At 43.6% G+C, this 22368-nt stretch overlaps 1 protein-coding gene across 5 annotated transcripts in view; it reads right to left on the bottom strand.

Annotated features, from left to right (window-relative positions):
- EMB2765 (P-loop containing nucleoside triphosphate hydrolases superfamily protein) overlaps nt 1-21667 on the bottom strand; it is a 43632-nt gene extending 21965 nt beyond the window's left edge. For all 5 annotated transcript variants that reach the window (XM_086510440.1, XM_086510441.1, XM_086510438.1 and 2 more), the window contains exons 1-10: nt 20946-21667; nt 20691-20783; nt 20537-20599; nt 12505-12591; nt 12273-12425; nt 11908-12074; nt 11597-11831; nt 11403-11513; nt 10268-11323; nt 9903-10157 (exon numbers count right to left, since the gene is read on the bottom strand). In XM_086510440.1, coding sequence (XP_086366566.1) covers nt 9903-10157; nt 10268-11323; nt 11403-11513; nt 11597-11831; nt 11908-12074; nt 12273-12425; nt 12505-12591; nt 20537-20599; nt 20691-20783; nt 20946-21608 — 2883 coding nt within the window. In that variant the 5' untranslated portion in view covers nt 21609-21667. The remainder of the gene's footprint in view (nt 1-9902; nt 10158-10267; nt 11324-11402; nt 11514-11596; nt 11832-11907; nt 12075-12272; nt 12426-12504; nt 12592-20536; nt 20600-20690; nt 20784-20945) is intronic.
- Between the last annotated feature and the right edge of the window lie 701 nt (nt 21668-22368).

Below are 22368 nucleotides of genomic sequence, written 5' to 3'. Positions count from 1 at the left end.
TGACGGACCATGCTGTGCTCACGTACGACCTCATGAAAGGAACCTAACCCTAATTTTTGGTGCAGGTTTCAAGATGGAAAGTCAGTCGACTTTTCGAGCTCGACTGATGTCGAGATTGCTTTTTAAGTTTGAGTTCTGTTTGATCTTGTTTGGTGATTCAGTTTGGAATTTGTTTGAAATGGATGGTATCTGTTTTGAACCTGTTTCGGTGCCGATTTGAATTGTTTGACTATGGTTTGATACTGGTTTCAACGATTGGTGATTTTACTCCTGGGTGGAGAAGTGAGAAATACTATTTTGGTATTGTTTGAACCTCGGAACGACGCAGGCCGATGCCTGGGGAGCGTTTTGTTGTATGTTTGAAAACCTCCGAACGACGCAGGCCAATGCCTGGGGAGCGTTTGGTTGTATGCTTGTAAAATAATTGTTGTTGAGACTTCCGGCCCGGACCTGGATGGTTATGCGGGAGGAGTATTAAGAAGTCTGAGCAGTGGTTACTCTCAACACCTCCAAACGACGCGGTCTGGGGAGCGTTTGGTTATAAAAGGCCTCTATATCTCCCGGCCCGGACCTTTTTAGGTTATGCGAGAATATCTCCCGGCCCGGACCTTGTTAGGTTATGCGGGAGGAGTGTTCATCGGCAGCTTTATGTTTCTATGTCTTGTAACATGCATATGTAAGCATTTGTGTTGCATTGTGATGTGCCAACCACTGAATATTCCTAATTGGATGAGATTGCCTGGGTATGTAAATTTAGTGCATCAAGACACCCGTGGAAGATCAGTACGGTCTGGGTGTGATGGCTAATTTTACTACGCCGGAATATCAAGAGTTTCGATCTGGACGAAAGGAGAAGCTAACTCCTTGATCAAAACAACCGAAAGCAGAAGCTAACTCCTTGATCAAAAGAGCAGAAAGGAGAAGTTAACTCCTTAACAAAACGAGCAAACTGATTGTCCCTCGGAATGACCCTCGGAAATTTTTGAGGTAACTTGAGTTGTTTTGCAGATATACTGTAATCGCGGACGATTACTCTCTTTCAAGAAGGGGAGATGTAACAAACTGCTGACGTGTCGAAACCCTAATTCTGTTGAAACCCTAACCCTAAAATCAAAAACCCTAATTCTACCCAAAACCCTAATTCTATTGAAACCCTAACCCTAAAATCAAAAACACTAATTCTGCCAAAAACCCTAACTCTGCTAAAACCCTGGCCCTAAAATCAAAAACACTAATTCTGCCAAAAACCCTAACTCTGCTAAAACCCTGGCCCTAAAATCAAAAACCCTAATTCTGCCAAAAACCCTAACTCTAAATTCAAAAACCCTAATTCTATCCGAAAACCTAACCCTAAAATCAGAAATCCTAACCCTAATTTGCTGACGTGGCGGGCTGACACGTTGCCTGCTGTACGGACACAGGCGCAATTTACATTTACAAAAAGCTGACAGTTTTTGGCTTTGCTTTTGGACCAAAAGCTTTCGAGTTTTAAAGGCTTTTTACTGTAACTGCTTTTCAGGCCAAGGGCCTTTAAATATGAGGCTAGGGCTCATTCTCTAGCATGCTTCCTGGGAAAAGGTGCAGAGTCTGGAGCACTGGCTTGTACTATGTTGATGCAATATAAAGAAACAACGGAAGGGGCGTCAAGGTTTGGGGCCAATACTCTCTGGGGTGGAATTCCGCCACTCAGTGTCGTGTGTCGTCTCTCTCTTTCAGTTCAGTTGTTATTGAAGTGTTAAAAGTTTGTTCAGTATGTTCTTCTCTATTGGCACGTAGTGCCCGCCTTGTGACAACTGCTCCCTCCTTTGTGCCATTTCTTCGTCCTATGGTTTCACATGGCACCAATTGACCAGCTTGGCCCGACATTGAGTTGCTGCTTTAGCAACCCATTCCTTACTCTGTGACACCCCTAGAGGCTTTCTATTGACCTCAAATCCTTAAAATAAGTGTTGACGTGGCAAGGCATACGAACCAGACCGTAAAACGCGGAAGCACTGCTGACATGATACGGATGGCCCACGAAACGTGGAAGCAGCCCTATGGGCATGCACTTTTTATATTAGAGGCTTTTGATTATGTAAGATCCTTTTAAGCCAAGGGCCTTTAAATATGAGCCTTCTCTTGTCATCAAAATGATGTACAACCTTGATGACAAAGAAAAGGAGGCGATTTCTATTTACTTGAAGAATCAAGTAAACTAGTTAGAAAGCATTTCCAAAGGCGACATCTGGAAAAATTGTATACAAGTAGTCATAAGGGCAAATTGTAAAGATTGAAAAGCTAGGGAAAAACCTCTCTTAAAAAGATTAAAAAGTGTCCTAGTAAGCTAAATGGGGAGAGGATGGAAATACAGAAGGGGGGAACAATCGATGATGAAGATGATAAAGAAAATGTCACATGATACATCCAACCCTATGTGTCCGTGGACAAAGCTACAGCATGATCAGGGTTCAGTCAGTCCAGTCAGTCTCGATTAGAAGTGATCTGGCACTTTTTGTGTCTATTCGTAGACCATGTGGCACGTGACACATCCAACCCTATGTGTCCGTGGACAAGCTACACCATGATCAGGGTTCAGGTAGTCCAGTCAGTCTAGATTAGAAGTGATCTGGCACTTTTGTGAGTCTATTCGTAGACTGTGCATGCCCAATCACTTAGCATAGATGCATATCCTTTGGTTGCACATAGCATGATCATCAGTATTCCCACCAAAATCCATCAGATTCCATCAGGGGAATTTTCCAGTGCATTTAGCCTATTTTCCCTAATTTTGGTATTTTTCACTTATCATTTTTAAGTGACTTCCCAACAGAAGTAGGTAGGGCAATTTTGCTAAGTTAATATATAAGCAAACCCAAGTTAGCACTTTCTGGCGGAAGAGGCAGCAGGAGCTCCCCGCTCAACAGGCAACTTCTCAGCAGAACCCGCAGAACACCCTCAACCTTGGCGCTACCTCCCCTAGTGGCTAGCGTTTTTGGTTTTCCAGCAGTACTTCCCCAAGATCCAGCATTTCAGCCCTTGCATGATCGCCCTCATCTCCCAAGTCCCCTAGCGTTTGCAGATCCACCCAATTTGCAGCAGAAGTACCAATTTGACCTAGCGTTTTTACTAACGCTCAGCCCACAGTCCAGCGTTTTTTATTGTCAGCCAAAACGCAGCAGAATATGCAGTGTTTTCAGCATGCTTGATCAGTAGTAGATTTAGCCCCATTGGTTGCAGAAGATCCCGCATTTTCAGCCTCGAAAACGCAGCCAAAACAGTCGTTTTCAGCCACCGAAACAGCCCCGAATTCCGCAAATAGAAGACCACAGATTTCAGCCCTAAATTCATCGTCGTCATTGGCATAGTCCAAGTTGCATCAGTCCATTGCATACGCATTGTACCACTCTGTGCAATCAAAAAGTAGACCGCTCTTGCCGACGAGAGTGGGGCCTTCGGAGGAGGGTTTTACAACCTCTCGGGTGTCGTATCTCTCTTCTCTCTCTATCTCTCAGTCTCATACACTTGCACACACAGTGTCCATTCACTTTGTTTGTGATCATAGCACTTTCTCATTAAGAATGGAAGGCTCTACCTTCCATAAGAATAAAGGGAACCTTGAGCACAGTTCGGAGCACTCATCTTGAGCAAAGCGCAAACAATCATTCCGTTGCACCTAACATTGGTATCAGAGCTTTGGCAGTGTTCTGTATCACTCAAGGAAAGAACCACAAGAACCACAAGAATCTTTTTGCTTGTTGAGGTCGCACGAACCCAAGTTTACTTGGGCGTGTCGATTCCTAATCGTGTTTTGTTGAAGAGTGACAGGAATCCCAAGAAAGCAGGGCTTGTCCATCCTCCCCTTGTGTCTCTTTTCACTCATTGAGAGCGGACCGTGCACTTAGCGGCCGGCCAATCAACGTGAGGTGGGAAAAAGCAACCTTGGTGTGAACGCAAGGCCGCCAAGGGGTGCGCCCGCAGAAAAGAGTAGAACTCGGGTAAAAGGAAGATCCTTCTCCAACGCGAATTGCAAGCGAAAGAAAACCTCAAGAACCCAAGAACCAAGACCCTCAAGAACCCAAGTTCCTCGTGAACTTAAGAACCCAAGACACCCAAGAACGCAAGTTCCTCGTGAACTTAAGAACCCAAGACCATAAGAACCCACGATTGCAGAATGGTCATCACTCGAAGCGGAATGGATACTTCGCTTATAGGTGATGAGCATGAGAGAGACGAAGAAGAATTTTCCCCACCAGGAGGGTTTTCCGACCCTCCCCCTTCACCATCTACGACAAGGATTGCGCTAACTCCTAGGGAGGAGTTGGACCAAGAAAGAGAAGCAGAAAGAAAAGCCTACGAAGAAGACATGGCAGCCATAGAGCGCCAGTACCAAGAAAGAATGGCAGCCATAGCGCGTGAGAGCGAGCAAGCACGCTTGGAAGCCAAAGCAAGACAAGCAGAATACGACCGCAAGACCACAACAAGAATGCAAGCGATGTTTCGACTCTTCTCTCAAATGCAAGCACAGATTCAACAGGATCGGGAAAAGGAGACTCTATCAGTCTCTTCTTCTCCCAAGCATAACACACAGGATTTGCATGATTGTGTGAAGCATGATGAGGAATTGAATGACCATGATCAGCATGATGATTTGATTGACAATGATAAGCATGATGATTTGGATGATAATGATGAGCATGATGACAAGCATGATGATTTGCATGATCAAGATGTGATTTCTCACAAGCATGATGAGTTGCATGAAGAAGATGTGATTGTTCACAAGGGTGATGTGTTAGTTGATGCTCTTTCTAGCGAAGCTAACCTCGTTACAGATTCGATCAATCACGAAGAACCGATCTTGGCTTTCGAGTCGAGGTCCAAAGAACCCCCACAAGACGATTCGATCATTCAGGAAGAAGCGATCTTGGCTCTCGAGCCTAGGTCCAAAGAACCTTCACAGGAAATATTACGTGTTCGCATGATTGATATGCACGCATTGTTCGAATGTTTCATTCGTCATCGTTTCCTGTATTTTAGTCAGCATCATTATGTGATCCCTTTTCCTAGGCATGACATATTGTATGTTGAACACGTTTCTCTCATGGATGAGCACGAATGTATGTGAAAAGCTGAAAAGTATGTATGTAAGGAAGTCACATTCCATGTCTCTTCCTTGGCATGACACAGTTTCCGAACGAGCACATGAAAGTATGAGCACCAAGCATGGGCATTTCCATTGTGTTTTGCCACAATTGATTGCTCTACATCATAAGAGAAAGATTCGATCTCATTGTTTGCATGTGTTTGATGAACGGGTTGTCACTCCGTCTCTATGTTCATCTACATTGCATACACAGTCTTTAGAGATAACACTATTTTTTCCCTTCACTTTACATGGAATGGGTATGTTCATGGTTTTGTGTTGGAAATGGATTCAAGAATTTTCAGCCATGGAGATTCTTGAAGACGAAAGAAGCAGGTCTCTAGACAAAGTTGAAGCAAGGAAGGAGCCACAGCAAACTTTGTGTCGCTTTCAGCACGGCCCAAAGAAGCAAGCGTTGCAGACCTTTATGAAGTTCAAGTACCGCACGACCCACACATCATAGTGGGCCGGCGAAGAGTCCCTTCTAGGACTCCGGATGCTATTGGCGATCTCCCTCGACGCCATACAGTTCGGTACCAGTACCTCACTTTGAGAAGGAGGGGATGTCACATGACACATCCAACCCTATCTGTCCGTGGACAAGCTACACCATGATCAAGGTTCAGTTAGTCCAGTCAATCTAGATTAGAAGTGATCTGGCACTTTTGTGAGTCTATTCGTAGACTGTGCATGCCCAGTCACTTAGCATACATGCATATTCTCTGGTTGCACACAGCATGATCATCAGTATTCCCACCAGAATCCATTAGATTCCATCAGGGGAATTTTCCAGTACATTTAGCCTATTTTCCCTAATTTTGATATTTTTCACTTATTATTTTTAAGTGACTTCCCAACAGAAGTAGGTAGGGCAATTTTGCTAAGTTAATATATAAGCAAACCCAAGTTAGCACTTTCTAGCAGAAGAGGCACCAGGAGCTCCCCGCTCGACAGGCAATTTCTCAACAGAACCCGCAGAACACCCTCAACCTTAGAGCTACCTCCCCCAGTGGCTAGCGTTTTTGGTTTTCCAGCAGTACTTCCCCAAGATCCGGCATTTCAGCCCTTGCATGATCGCCCTCATCTCCCAAGTCCCCTAGCGTTTGCAAATCCACCCAATTTGCAACAGAAGTACCAATTTGACCTAGCGTTTTTACTAACGCTCAGCCCACAGTCCAGCGTTTTTCATTTTCAGCCAAAACGCAGCAGAATATGCAGTGTTTTCAGCATGCTTGATCAGTAGTAGATTTAGCCCCATTGGTTGCAGAAGATCCCGCATTTTCAGCCTCGAAAACGCAGCCAAAACAGTCGTTTTCAGCCACCGAAACAGCCCCGAATTCCGCAAATAGAAGACCACAGATTTCAGCCCTAAATTCATCGTCGTCATCGACATAGTCCAAGTTGCATCAGTCCATTGCATACGCATTGTACCACTTTGTGCAATCAAAAAGTAGACCGCTCTCGCCGACGAGAGTGGGGCCTTCGGAGGAGGGTTTTACAACCTCTCGGGTGTCGTATCTCTCTTCTCTCTCTATCTCTCAGTCTCATACACTTGCACGCACAGTGTCCATTCACTTTGTTTGTGATCATAGCACTTTCTCATTAAGAACGGAAGGCTCTACCTTCCATAAGAATAAAAGGAACCTTGAGCACAGTTCGGAGCACTCATCTTGAGCAAAGCGCAAACAATCATTCCGTTGCACCTTATACCGTGCATGCCCAGTCACTTAGTGTAGATGCATATCCTCTGGTTGCACGCAGCATGATCATCAGATTCCATCAGGGGAATTTTCCAATGCATTTAGCCTATTTTTCCTATTTTTGACATTTTTCACTTAATATTTTTAAGTGACTTTTTAACAAAAGTAGGTAGGGCAATTTTGCTAAGAAAATATATAAGCAAACCCAAGTTAGCACTAAATGGCAGAAGAGGCAGCAGGAGCACATGCTCAACAGGCACCTTCTCAACAAGACCCCAAGGACTTCTAGCGTTTTTGCTCCACAGCATCTTGGCTAGCGTTTTTGGACAACACAGCAGATCAACCAACGTTTTACCCTTGTAGATCCCTAGCGACGAGACCACAGCAGATCAGCCTAGCGTTTTTGCATTTGCAGAACCTCGACGACAGAAACACCATTTTCAGCCCCAGCGTTTTTGCATCTGCCAACAACCTCAGCGTTTTGCAGATCTATCGCGACAGAATCAGCCCTAGGACCAACGTTTTCAGTTTTCAGCAGTTAGACTTCGCAGATCAAGTCCCGAACCTCGCACATCTCACCTTCCGCAGCAGTTCCTCGCCGCACGATCAGTTTTCGCAAGGTTTACAGTTTCAGGCCGGAAAACGCAGATTTCAGCATCTGCGTTTTCAGCGCGTCATCGTCGCATCGTCGTCATCGACATAGAGTCAGAATTCAGCAGATAGAAGATTTGCGGATTTCAGCCTTTAGGTCGACTTCGTCATCACCGTCGTCATCGTCGACATAGCCTAGACTTGCATCAGTCTCATGCATACCATTTGTACCAGATTGTGCAATCATAAGTAGACCACTATTGCCGACGAGAGTGGGGCATTCGGAGGAGGGTTTTACAACGTCTCTCTTCTCTCTCTATCTCTCAATCTCATACACTTGCACGCACAGTGTCCATTCACTTTGTTTGTGATCAAAGCACTCTCTCATTAAGAACGGAAGGCTCTACCCTTCCATAAGAACAAAAGGAACCTTGAGCACAGTTCGGAGCACTCATCTTGAGCAAAGCGCAAACATTCATTCCGCTGCACCTAACAGAAGAACAGCTAACATCACCAAATAATCTACCGAAGGAAGCCATAGGAGAACCAACAAAGCACTACAACTTGAGCTAACAAGGAGATATCAGCCAATATAGAGGACAGTCCACTTGCTGAAGATGGCTCCTGAAATCCAGAGCTAGGGAGGGAACTCCAAGAAAGACAGTGGAGGAGGCGCAAGCAAGTATGGTGCAAGCAGAAGGAGACAGTCTGCAAGAGGTAGTTGATCTAGTGTGGGCAAGCACGCTGCCACGAACAAGGCAACAAGCAGTTCGATGGATTGAGAGGCACGTCCACTGCAACAGATTAGAGGGAGCACTAGCTAGGAGGGCAACCTATAGCAGCTCGGCAACAACCCCATGGCTCTCTCTCTCTCTCTCTCTCTCTCTCTCTCTCTCTCTCTCTCTCTCTCTCTCTCTCTCTCTCTCTCTCTCTCACACACACACACACACACACACACACACAACACAAAAGAAGTGGGTTATGTAATGAAAATTACAAGCCCGCAAGCATTACACGAACCCCTAGACATACAAGGATAATGGATCTGATAGTGAAAAACCCCATAGATATTCCATGATTACAAACCATAGGGGGAAAACTACCATTGATGCAAAGTTACAAAAGATGGGTGGTCCAACAAAAGATAGGAGCAAGGGAGTGAGGGAAGAAAGTAGTAGAGAGTTGAAGCACAGGCAAGCCACCCTGGCGTTGAAAGGAGGCCAAAAACTTCACCAAAGAATCTCCGATAGCCAACTCCAGATCTCCAAGGCAAAAGACATCACCACCGGCAAAAGACTTTGCACCAAAAATCCGAAAGAGAGATAGCCTCTAGCAATCCCTAGCAATGGTTAACAAGGCTATGACATTCTTCAACCTACATGCAAAAGCAGTATATGGTGACAACCTGAAAGCGAGGCAAAACAGAAACGGCCCAACACACCCTCTAGCCCTCACCTACCAAAGTAATTCTAAACCTAAATCACCCATCACCAGGAAGAAAAAAAAAAGAACAAGTAGTAAACAAGCTGAACAAGCAAACATACACACACACAAACTTCAACCACAAGCAGTCATGTAGAACACACTCACCACAAGCACATGCAAATCCTTTAATCCACAAGCAAAAGCATCACACGCAAAAGAAATCAGGCGCAAGCAAGCTCAACAAATAGAAACAAAGAGAAAGAAAAATACCTTCATAATAACAAGAAGCAAAACGTAACGAAAGAAACCGTCGCAGGTAGTACAGGTAACATAAGAGGGGAACAGACAAGGCAGCCAAGTAGAGCTGCAGTTTTGTAAACCTAAGCGAGCACCGTAGGCGGAAGTAGAGTGGTTGCTTAAGGTGGGTAGCCGTTCGTCGTAGTGGAAAATCTCTCTCTCTCTCTCTCTCTCTCTCTCTCTCTCTCTCTCTCTCTCTCTCTCTCTCTCTCTCTCTCTCTCTCTCTCTCTCTCTCTCTGCGCCAAATTAGTTACTCCTATGTATCATCCAAAGCCAAGTTGTATAGCAAGGGGCGGTGGGCACAAGCCGCCGGAAGACTATGCTCTGAACAAATACATAGCAGTAGCAAACTTGACTGTACTGCTAAGCCTATGAATTTAAATATAATACGATTGTGCACACATGAATTTCTTTTGGATCCAAATTATTTTTCAATGTTCAAAATTGTAAAAGGAATCCTAAGAGTCCAGGCATAAGAGCAGTAAAAGAATAGCCGGATGCAATGTAGATCAAGCCCACAAGTGAGGATGGGGTCTTACGGTCATGAAATGAATCAAACTTTTATTGTTTTGAAATAATTGTTTAACTTTGGTATGTACCCAGATACAGCCATCATGTATTCATATTGAACTCAATGGGAACCCCCCCCCCCCCCCCCCCGCCGGGCCCTTTTCCCCTTCTTTCTTTTCTAAGTCCCATTCCCTAACATAAAAGCCACAAACTAACAATGTATATTCCTTGCACTCATATTGCTGCATCATACCTGCACAGGGGTAAATCTGACCGTGTTCTGTTTTGGTTTGTCTTGAGGATAAGGACCAGGATCTGGAGGAACATACGATTCAGCAATAATTTTATCTTGCACGCCCATGTCACTCTCCACCTTGGCCTCTGAAGCCAGCCCTTTCTGTTTGAAGCCCATTGTCTTTGGATTGCTCATAAAAGACTTGGGAAAAGTCACCCTATAAGGAGGTAGTGGGCTTTCATCATCACGTCCATTTGCATTTTTGAGTATCACCTGCATTAAGAGTTAAGATATATACATATATATTACACCTAGATGAATCCAAGATAAGCAAAGGATTTGAATTGCCACAATTAAGCTCAAATCAATTAAAAAACACTTACATCATAGCCTTCGAATGAATCTCGTAAATGTTGTGCATCTAAGAATGTGTCTTTGAAATCCAACACCTTCAGCTGGTTGGGCATGTTCTTCCACTGTGCTGCACCAGGATCCCCATATCCCAAAATGATGTCCCTTAGCCAGCCCGGGACAATATAGTCTTCATTCATCAGGTCTCTGATGGACTCGAGAATAGCTTTAAAATTATTCTCCTTAGGTTTCCTCCGCATAAGCACATGGAATGTGCTGTAGATATCTTCATCCTTGTCTCCCAAAGAAGATACATCCATATGATATTGGGCTGTGTCCAGAGCTACAACAGCTGTTCGTATTTCTCCCTGGGGCGGCTTCCACTCCTCCCTTTTTACTCTACCAGTGAAGTCATTCATAAGATGCCCTCCCTCATCACGCATCTCAATAACCTCACAACCACGGACATATTGCAATCCAAACCTTTCAGGAACACTTAACTCCGTAACCTCTTCACTGTTTAGCTGTTCCAATGGAGGCTGTATGGATAGCAAAAACAGAACGTCATGCTCTTTCAATTCATCCCATTCTGACCGCATTGATCCTCTGTACTTTTGCACAGAAAACGTTGCTTCAGCTATACATGCGGAGGGCTTAACCTCTCCAATATTTGGCCTTTTAACCTCAGTTATTCTGAATTCCTTGATGGGAACTGCCATTCTGGCCCATCCCCTAAAAGATGTTCCTCCTTCCCCATTCACATAGGCACCCATGCGCTGTAGAATGTCATGAATATCCTCCCTTATTTCATAAGTGGACTCCAATCGGAACAAATTGAAGTTTCGAAGCAAGTAATCATGAAGAGTGAGAAACTGAAGGTTGAGCTTTGGCAAAGCAAGACAACCCTCACCCGTGTAATTAATACTAGGCACCAAGCTTTCATCCCACATGACTTGCTCATTCGGGTAGAGAGGTAGAGCATTAATAGCTTCTCTTTGTGACAAACGTTTTTCGAAGTTTGAGACCATAATTTCCATCAGAAAATCGACCCTATGGGACCATCGATCAGTTGATGAGAGAATATTTAACTGGAAATTTCCATGCACACAAAGTTAGAATCCAAAAACAAGGCTTGACAAGGTCAAAGCTCCCATAACAGAAACGTGCCTTGTTGCAGACCAAATCCCTAAGCTCTTCTGGAAGCAAAATCGAAAGCCTCTTTGACAGGTCAATACGTTTCTCGATTGCCCCAATGTTTGTCAAGGAAAGGTCTCGCAACTGTAAAAGTACATGTTCAATCGTGTTTGTCCTAGCCAAAAATTAACTGGAATCTAAAGCTCTTCATAGAACAAGCGACATACCTTTGGAATTTTCTTGAAGCAAAGTGATTGAAAGGCCTGTAACTTTGAGCAATGAGCAAGGAGAACATCATCATCTTTCAGATGAGAACCTGTCTGATCATCAATCTCAAAACCCTCGTAGAAACGCAGCAAGTCAACTAGTTGAGCAAATAAGCGCCCTTTCGGATGAGAATACAGAGCACTCAGTCGACATTTTGACACGATTGCAAAATCCTCAATCAAAGCTCTCGTGAACCTGAAAACACAATGAGGTGAAGAATCTTATCACATGAAAATATTGTTTTAACCAATTATTAGAACAAGACAGGCACCTGCGGGTAGGCAATTGACTTAGTAAGTCAATCAAAAGCTCCACAAAGCGTTCACAATATAATATGGCATTTGCAGCCACAGGTAGTTCATCAGTGTCGAGGTCCCCTGCATCCCCATTCATCAGGTTCTCCGTGGCATGGTGGGCACTTACAACTGAATCTAGTGTCTGTAAACGCATGAACATTTTCTTAAAAAACAAATCCATCTACTAAGTGTAAATTCAATAATTTGATCATTTGCCTATTTTCAGGAGAACAATGCTTTAATTGGTTCTTCACAAGCTAAAGATGGACACCAAATTGAGGCCAACATTTTCTGGTAGTTGCATATACAAGAGTCAGAAACACTGTATCGCTTGACTCACCTCAAGGAACTCTTGTAAGAGCAAGGGAATGAACTTCACTTCCAATCTTTCTTTTACTGTGACATAGCCATCACTTTTCTTGGCAGCCCGAGCTTCTTTCTTATTCAACTTTTTCCAATGCTCAATCAACTGCTCATGAACAGAGAGTTCCATCTGTCACACAAATAGATCTCTTAATCAGCATGCAGTTCCAAATTCAAGCAAATTTAAAAGCACAAAATTCTCTCTTTACCTGCAGCCGCCCTGGAGAAAGGTAATGCCATAGCTGCAAAGTGACAAGCTTAAGAGCAGGTCCTCTCACCATCTCATCCTCTAAGCTCTACAAAGAATGCAAACCATAAGAATCAAGCAGTAACAAGGGTGATTAGTATTTCATTATTTAGTTATTGCACTCTTCCATTCAACCTCACCATGGAGATTCGAGGCGTGGGAAACAAAGCAAGAAGTGTGAGGTGATTGCGGAATCTACAATATTTTTTATTGCCTAGCTTCAATTCACCCCCCAAAAATCAAATTACTTTTTCGATTCAACCAATCCAATCACTCATCTTCTAAGCTCTACAAAGAATGCAAACAATAAGAATCAAGCAGGAATGAGGGTAATTAATACTTCAACATTTAGTTATTGCACTCCTCCATTCAACCTCACCATGGATATTTGAAACATGAGAAAGAAAGCAAGAAAAGTGAGGTGATTGAATAAGAATTTGAGGAATCTTCAATGAGAAAGTAATTGTTTATTAAATAGCTTCAATTTACCCCAAAAATTAAAATACTTCTCTAATTCAACCAGTTCAATTCAAATATTGGAAGAAACGCTCAGCAAAATGGTGTCCATATAGCAGATGTGGATTAGAAAAATCATGTAGTGTTCATATGATGGGCCCTAGAGCACAATGTTCAATATAGAGTTCTTTTAATGGCACAATTTTTTCTTGAAAGAGTGGCACTTGGAAATCAAGCAACATGGAGTAGCCTAGGAGTCGTCAGAACCCAGAGGTGCACAGCTCACAGACACCAAACCCACCAAGCCCCGCCTCATCGGTAAATTTATCCATTTTTAATTCCAACTATGGTGGCATCTTAGCTTTCGCGTTTTACGTTGAGGCCACCACTGGAAGAGCCCCATAACTTTTTTATTGACTTATGTATACAACTGCAATCCATTGCTTAGGTGGCTCACTTCGGAGTGGAAAAAGAAAGAGAGTGTATATCTATGTAAGCCTTGACATTATTATTAGGGTTGGGACCTAGGTTAGGAATCAAAAGATCCTTGCCTTTATGTGTGAGCTTAAGTATCTTTATCATAAATAGGAATTGCCTTGACTTTGCGCATCCAAGGCATGCCTAGCATTACATCGCAGCCTTGAGTAGAACCATTAATAAAGTCCACATGATTCAAATATCCCCCAATGTGAATTCATAATGGGTCCTTGACAAGTGCAACTTGTGCTTGTTGTCCAAAGAGAGTGTCTGCAATTATTAGCGTACCTTTGTCGTCATTAGTGAGGCCAATAGATCTCACTGCTTCCTCAAAAATGAAGTTATGAGTTGATCTAGAGTCAATCTGAAACCGGCCCCGTGGGGCGGTAGGCTTTGGCTTTCACCCGAAATTCTTTACTTTAGACACACACAGAGAGAACATGCAACGGGAACCTGCAATGGGAATTAACACTTAAGTACACACACGGCCTAGAAGCTAGAATGCTCCGAGCGGACGCCGACAACCTGTAGGCCCCAAAATTGGCGCCCCTTTCGGTATTTCTTTATTCCTTAGAAGGGTAAATTACAAAGTAGAGTCCTGGGAATCCCTTTACCAGTATCCCGCTAGATACCACCTCTTTTGGCCAAATTCCGGTAGCATAACAGCCCCAAAACTTCTGCGAAACCAATTCCCCTTCTAGAACTCACTTCCACTAGCATAAACCCTTTGATTCGTGCCCAAAAAGAGTAAATTCAGCACGTGTATTTACTGATTTTTGCCCTGTTTTCAGCCCTAAACAGTCCCCTAACTGTCCTCTACCACTGGGACACTACTCCCAAAGGTTCTGGCGCACGTATGGCTTAAAAACAGTCAATTTACAACGCTGTGTATGCGCTGAAAACGCACCTTTACGATGAGGTTATGACCTCACCGGTGCCTACGTTGGAGTAGCAATTAGCTACCCCTGTTCCTGCTCAATCTTGCCTCAGCACAAAAGCATGAAACCACACAGCTGTACATCAGTCAAATGAAGAGCCCTCTTGTGGGGCATCACATAACTGCACATAGGGGAGAGAGGGAGAGAGAGAGCGGTGTGTAGTGTGCAGGTCATCACTCCTAGCACCACACTGTACATAGAGTGGAAGGGAAGCACTCCCTAGCTCTTAACCTGTGACAGGTTCTCAATGAAGCATCCCCCCAGCATAAATCGAGCACTCTCTCTTCTGTGCTTGATCTATAATGCATCTGTGAACAAATAGATACAAAAAGAGGAAGATTTCCATGGCTGCCAAAACCTGCATATCGCTGAAAACGCAGCAAAACAGCCCTGTAAACACGCATCTGATGCCTTCCAGTGCTGAAAATGAGCTCCTTAGTCCTAGGTAAAGTTATGGGAAGCTCAAAAATGGAGAGAAATGGCTGAAAATCAGAGTTATCAGCCTCCAAAACTGCTCCAAAAAGTCAATTACGAGTTCTGTTCTCCCAAACTTGGTAAATTTGCCAAAAAGTGCCACTTGGCACTCATGCATGCAATTTTCCCGCATTGGGCTTCCCGCTTAAAAATCTCTCAACTGGCATATCAGTTGACTTTGCAGCAGAGTCCCTTGTCATTCTGAAGCTAATGACACGAACAGATTTCATGGCCCAAAAAAGCAGTTTCCTAAATTTTAGGAGATGCTTCCGTTGGGCTCCCACTGGTCATCTGACCATCTATCCTCATTGGGACCGCATCCAGAAGTGCAATGTGGCCCAACTGTCGGATACTTTCTGTTGGTGATCCCACCTTGACTTTATGCCTTTATTGAGTTCACTTCCTAGTATCCACCAATGTCACGAGGACGTGGCAGTTATTAACCATGTCACAGAGATGTGGCAACTGCTAACCTTGGTTGTTGGTTTCTTTCCAATGGGGTTTATTTTATTTATTTTGAGACCCTCTTTTTGAAGTAGCAAACGGTCGGACATTGTATGGCCAATGTGAACGGTAGATTCACCCGCAGACGGGAAGTGGTCGGCACTGGAATTCGTATGGTAAGAGGATGTCTAGGCTCAGAGCAAGATCATATAGGTCCCCCCGTCGCACTTAGCAAGTTGGTGGATACTAGGAAGTGAACTCAATTAAGGCATAAAGTCAAGGTGGGACTACCAACAAAAAGTATCCGACAGTTGGGCCACATTGCATTTTTGGATGCGGTCCCAATGAGGATAGATGGTCAGAAGACCAGTGGGAGCCCAACGGAAGCATCTCCTAAAATTTAGGGAACTGCTATTTTGGGCCACGAAATGTGTTCGCGTCATTACCTTCGGTATGACTAGGGGAACACTTTACAACTCTGCCGCGAAGTCAACTGACGCACCAGTTGAGATATTTTTAGCAGGGAAAGCCCAAACTCGGAAACTGGGCGACGTGTCAGCTTGTGAGCGATTCTGCCACTCTGGGAGGCAAAAACGAGCTGCATATCAACAAAGGGGGCGCCATTTTCAGCCACAGGCGGATTGCAACAGGTACAGAAGCTATGGAATGCTTACCTTGCCCTCTATGCACAGTATGGTGACGGGAGTGATGCCCCGCACGCTACATACTGCTCTCTTTCTCCCCTACGTGCAGTTATGTGATGCCCCACAAGAGGGCTACTCATTTGACTGATGTACAGTTGTGTGGGTTCATGCTTTTGTGCTGAGGCAAGAGCCTCCTTGAGCAGGAACAGGGGTAGCTAACTGCTGCTCCAAAGCAGGCACTGGTGAGGGTCATAACCTCACCGTACAGGTGCAAAATCAGCGCTGTGTATGCGCTGTAAATTCACTGTTTTTCAGCCATACGGACGCCAGGATCATTGGGAATCGTGCCCCACTGGCAAAGGACAGTTAGGGGACTGTTTGGGGCTGAAAACAGGGCAAAAACCAGTAAATACAGCATGCTGAATTTACTGTTTTTGGACAGGAATCAGAGGGTATACGACAGCGCAAGCGAGTTCCAGCAGGGGAATTGGTTTCGCGCAAGTTTTGGGGCTGTTATGCTGCCGAAATTTGGCCAAATCAAATGGTATCTAGGTGGATACACGTGAAGGATTCCCAGGACCTTACTTGTAATTTACCCTCCTAAAGAATAAAGAAATACCGAAAGGGGCGCCAATTTTGGGGCCTACAGGTTGTCGGCGTCTGCTCGGAGCATTCTAGCTTCCGAGCCGTGTGTGTATTCAAGTGTTAACTCCCGTCGCAGGTTCTCTTTGCAAAGTGCTCTGTGTGTGTGTTTAAAGTAAAGAATTTCGGGTGAAAGCCAACGCCTACCGCCCTACGGGCCGGTTTCAACCAATCTGCTAAGTGCGACGGGGGGACCTACATGATCTTGAACTGAGCCTAGACATCCTTTTACTTTACGAGTTCCAGTGCCGACCAACTTTCCGTCTGCGGGTGAAACTACCGTTCACATTGGCCATACAATGTCCGACCAGTTGCAACTTCAAAAAGAGGGTCTCAAAAATTAAACAAAAATCATTGGAAAGAAACCAACAACTAATGTTAGTAGTTGCCACGTCCTCGTGACACAATCACACCTACAACACGTGGATCTCTCAGCTTTCCAAAAGCTATCCATGGTTGCCTTACTTTAGGCATTCAGAAACTTGCACATCTGTAATGGTAGCAACCTTAGGTTTGGTTGGCTCCTCTGTTATTTTATTGTTACCAGTCTTCTTGGACTCTAATGCCATGTGTCCTTTGCCGCCGCATTCAAAACCCCTTCCTTCCTTGAGTCCTCTCTCCATTTCTTCCTTTGACAGCTTGTTGATTTAGAAGATGCTAAAAGCTTCTACTTCATTCTCGTCGATCTTCGCCCTCTTTGATGCCACTTCATATCACAAGCTTCTGCGTTTAATGCTGATTCCATGCAATACTCTAAAATGTAATCCTTTTTGGAGGTATGCATAAGAGGCTTCAAAAGTGGATGTAGGCCACCTTCAAACTTGTGGATAACTTCGTCGTCGCTTACATTAATATATTGAGAAGCCTCGAGATATGTATCCCAAAAAGGGTCAATATACCCTTGCACATTAGCCTCTTTCTGTTCCAGCTTATCCCAATCTGTGCACACGTCCTTCTTGAAATTCGTAGAAAGAAATTGAGATATAAATATCTTATTGAATTCCTCCCAAGTTTTAGGATCTGTGTTCCTAGTTACATGTGTTAGATACCAATTACTAGCAACTTCTTTAATAAAGCATAGACTCTTCAGAGAAGTTTATGATTCTCGAAGGCTAAATCAAATTCTCTGATGAAGGCAAGAGCCTTTGCAATGTCCATGCCATTTCCATCAAAGTAAGGAAGTTTCACACTCTTGTCTCCAAGCTTGCAAGCTTCTTTCTTATTTTTCTTATTTTCTGATTCAAATATCTTCTTCTTTGTACGTAGCTCCGTTGATAAATGATGAGAAGAGGCTATTGCGTAGGGCTCCAAAAAAATAGCATTTCTGGAGGAGCTCGGACCGGAGGAGCTCGGACCGATGATTCACTTCCTTAATAGATATTCCTTGGCAAACACAATTGGGTCTCCAAAATCAAAACTTCTAATAAAATCTTCTAAGTGAGATACCTTTGAATTTGTAAATGCCTTCCTAGCGACCACCAATTCCACATCAAGATGAACTTGCTTCTTGAAAAAGGAGGTTACTTGGTAGCATTTACACAAGTGTCTTGCCACTTGTCTAAAAGGATAGACCATCTTTGACAAGTGTCCTTACAGGTCTCAAGTGTCTCGACACAAATATCTTGCCTTTTGTTTTTAAAAAAAAGTAAATTGTCTTCTTTCTGTGACAAGTGCCCTTACACACCTAACAAGTGTCTTGTGTCACGAGGTTGTGACAAACCGCTATCTTTATTTGTTGGTTTCATTTTTATTTAATTTTTGGGAGCCTCATTTTGAGATCACAAATGCCCGGACATTGCATGGCCAATGTGAAACAGCCAATGACGAAGAACTTCACCCGCATGAGTCAAGGCCAGGCAGCCACGAGATGGTTGTGGGCCGATTGACACTAGAATTCAACTAGTAAAGAAGTGGCAAGACTTTATAAGTTCGTGGGTACTAGAAATTAAACCAAAAGAAGCAAAGTGGACACATGGCAGTAAGAGAGCAACTTGGTGACTGCTACTTATGTATATATATTATGGTGTACTATGTGATATCAAATTGATTGTTGCAACAAAGATGTCTACTCTTTTGCATGTTTGTTTGAGTATATGAGGTAGAATGTATCTAGATTCTAACCTTTTATCTCAGTTCATCGGTGAGGTAATGAGGATGATTCTAATGCATGATAACATCAGTATAGAGGTCAGCGAGGCTTGGACCTGATGGGATGCATGTGAAGTCTAGAGAGGACAAAGATGTAAATCTTATTGTTGATTGCTGTTTGAAAACGAGTGTGGATTAGGATATTTGTTGGTGAATGCTTTGTAAAGGACCTATGCTTGTGTGGGAGGATCTTTGTTATCTTGCAGTTTAGGTGCGAAACCCTAAACCTGCAAACAAACACAGCATGCTGTAATTTTATGTTTTGGATTGTTTTGAGCGGAGCAAACATGTCCATGTGTGTCTCAAGAGCTCGCGCATGCAATGGGACGGTTCCCCTAAAGTTTGGACAAGTTTTCACGCGAGAAAACTCTCCGTATTCGCATCTTCGTGATGGAACTGTGCGTACCTGTGGGGATTAGCAATTAGCTGATCTAGCTCCTATACAAAAGGCTCTTAACTTGGCAAACGCGCATAAAACCCATAAAATTTTACATGGTCATCTGAGAAGCCCAACTAGTAGAGAGAGAGAGAGATGCACGAGAGCAAATCATCCCGCTACATGAGACAAGGGAGAGGCCAGCTTTCCATTAAAACTGTGATCACCTCCGACGACTACTCTACACACACTATAGAGCACAATGAGTCAGCCCCCCTCTCAAATTTGGGCGTCCCCTCTTGAGCCTGGAGCTTTTGAAGTGAGTGTTGGCCTGCGGGTAGAGCACCATCAACTCAGTACCCCCAAAAAAGTCAAAGATATTTCTCAATCTGTGTTGACCTACAAGAATTGAATTAAGAAGCTCTCCTCTGGTGCAATATTTCACATGAAGGTCCTAAAATTGTAATTTTTTATTATTATTTTTATCACCCCCCTATAACAGAACTAGGAGCCTAGCGAACCTGTCCATCAGAAGCAAACATAAGAGGAAAGACCCTTCCCCGACACTCACAAAGGTGGCCAAGAAAGATACTATAAAAGAGGATCATCCCCCTTCAAGTCTCTGACTTGGAGATCTCCCTCTAGATCTCAAAGTCGATGAAGTGTCACCACTGTGAATAAACTCCATGGCTGCAGTGACAATTACTATGTCAGAGTTGAGATAAAGTGTCACCTCTGTGAAGAACTCCATTGCTGGAGTGACAACTACTATGTCGGATCAACTCTGCCTCAGACACGACACTTGCCTACTAGACTTCTTCGGGCAATTCCTTGAATGTTTCATCACAATTACGGAAAATGGCCTCACTCTCGAAAGATCCGCCAGATCCAAAAAAATTATCATCCTTCTGTGCTCCGTATACCTGTCCTCATCTGACTTGATCCAACGCTATGGAAACTTGTTCCTCCCATGTCAAATTAGTAGACCTGCCCAATCAAACAAGCCTGTATAGAAGGCACCATACTCTTGATAAATGAGTCAGCAAGATTACCACTATAAACCTTCCCATTTTGAAGGGTCGTCTACTACATTTTTAGTGGATGATCTTACCCTTCAACCCAAGAGCTGCCCACAGCTAGGAATTGCTTGGGATTGAAGACACAGAGCAAATCCACATAGCTGAGAACTAGACAGTCAGATATACTAAGTAATCTTCAGTAGAGGTGGTCATCACACATACACCACTCCATGGTAACCAATCAAATCTCTTTCAATTCTGTCAGTTCATTAAATAACTAATTCAGTGACTTTTTTTATGTATTCTATAGAATATACTGCATCTCACTCACCAAACGCCATAAATGCAACAATACCAAAACTGAATAAATCATTACCTGAAAGCAGTGTATTATGAACAGCAGATAATTTGTCTTCTCTGCTACGTTTAGATTTCTGCCCTGTAATGTGCCGATTCAGAAGCTCAATCTGCAACTCGTACACCCAAAAAACAAGCGAAACGATAGTAACCACAGGCAGGCTGATAAGTACCTGGTCCTTTAAACCAAGAATGCGCCTCAAAAAAGGTTCAAAATTCTCCTTCCTGTCATGAAAACATTTCCACGCTGGTACATTCTCTCGAAACTGCATAGCAGAACCAGGAAGTTACAAATACTCTTCTTGGAGAAGGAATAACAACCTTCGCATATGGATTCAAAAGCAGAGACAACAAGGCCCATGAAGGGACAGCATGAAGTGAACACAGCAGTCACAAGATCTTAAATGTAGAAAAGTGTACAAACCAACCTTCTCGTTCACCATGAGAATGATGGACATGAGATGCTCAAAAGAAGATGAGCCTGAATCAAAATGCAGCCACAGGTAGTTCTCCAAATACTGGCTGATTTCTAAGACCATTACTTTTTGCAGAGGAACGGTCTTGTTTCCAGAAGTAACCAAAAGCTCATTTCTGTAAATCTCAGCAACAAGATTTGCATTGAAAGGGGGCCTGGAAGCTTCTTTCAAGGTAACAGACCAGTTTTCAAGTGCAATCATTGTGAGTTTGTCTTGTTGAATTTCATGTAAAGTAATCGTTTTTCCTGTGGACAACCCTAGTTTTTGCTCTGCCAACCTTTCCGTTGCATCAACGGTGACAGGATACTCGGCAACCCGTGCCCTCTTTGCTCTCGCGTTCTCTGCCTCTTCTTCTTTCTCTAATTCACTCTCAGCTCGTCCTTCTTGCATAGGCATTAAGGTCTCCTCTGTCTCTTGTGTCCGCTCGTCCTCATCTCGGGCCCGCTTTGCACCTGCAGGCTCCGCTTCTCCACTCTCTATTTTTTTCTCTGCGTAATCTGCCTCAACTTGATTGTCTGATCCAAGTATAGCTGCTTCCATGGCTACGGGAGAATCGCCTGAGGCGCCAACAGGTTCTGCGGTGATGAGCTCTTCACCCTCTGAGACAGCCTCCATCGCCTGAGAGCAAGAGCACGTAAACGTGCAGGTCAAAAGGTCGACTCCGGGGGCGGCAAAAATGTATCAGCATAGCATGTGAGAAATCTTTTTTATTTGGGAAAATACCCCTCTAATTTGTGGAAATTCCCAAAATACCCTCAAATTTCAAAAATTCCCAAAATACCCCCGATATTTTGTCAGAAATTCCTAGAATGCCCATCTAATTTTCCAAAATTCCCAAAATACCCCTGGTTGTGTGAGTAAATTTCTCCAAAAATAAATTTTTTTGTAGATCTTCACAAAAACAGTGATTGTATATCATACAAGATGATAAAACTACAATTTGAGCTGGTTATGCAGGCTTTGGAGATGAATTGCTTCATTATTTTTAGACATAACTACCTTTTTTGCGATGGTAATTGGTGTCAAATTACATGCGGAGCACTCAAAAATGGATCTCAATTGTCAAAAACGAATGAAGATTAGAAAATCTTGAACAATCCAACCAAAATAGATACAAGGGTATTTTGGGAATTTTCTCAAATTAGAGGGGTATTTTGGTAATTTTTCCTTTTTTTTTTTAAGCATGTGCCCAACTCCCCTTGACGTGGCTGCATTTTGTGGAGAACTTGCCTATGCTTTGACTAGTTTTACGAGATTGCGCCGAGGCCAACTCCCCTTGACAAAGCGGATGAACGCTCGATCTCGCGACCCCCACTAGAAAAGTGCACCATGTGAGAAATCTTATTTTCTCATGGTTAATCAACTCAAGACCAGC

This window comes from Adiantum capillus-veneris, chromosome 4 (genome assembly GCF_014529385.1).
Source record: "Adiantum capillus-veneris isolate H3 chromosome 4, ASM1452938v2, whole genome shotgun sequence".
Taxonomy (NCBI): Eukaryota; Viridiplantae; Streptophyta; class Polypodiopsida; order Polypodiales; family Pteridaceae; genus Adiantum; species Adiantum capillus-veneris.
This window is presented reverse-complemented; position numbering and strand designations above follow the sequence as displayed.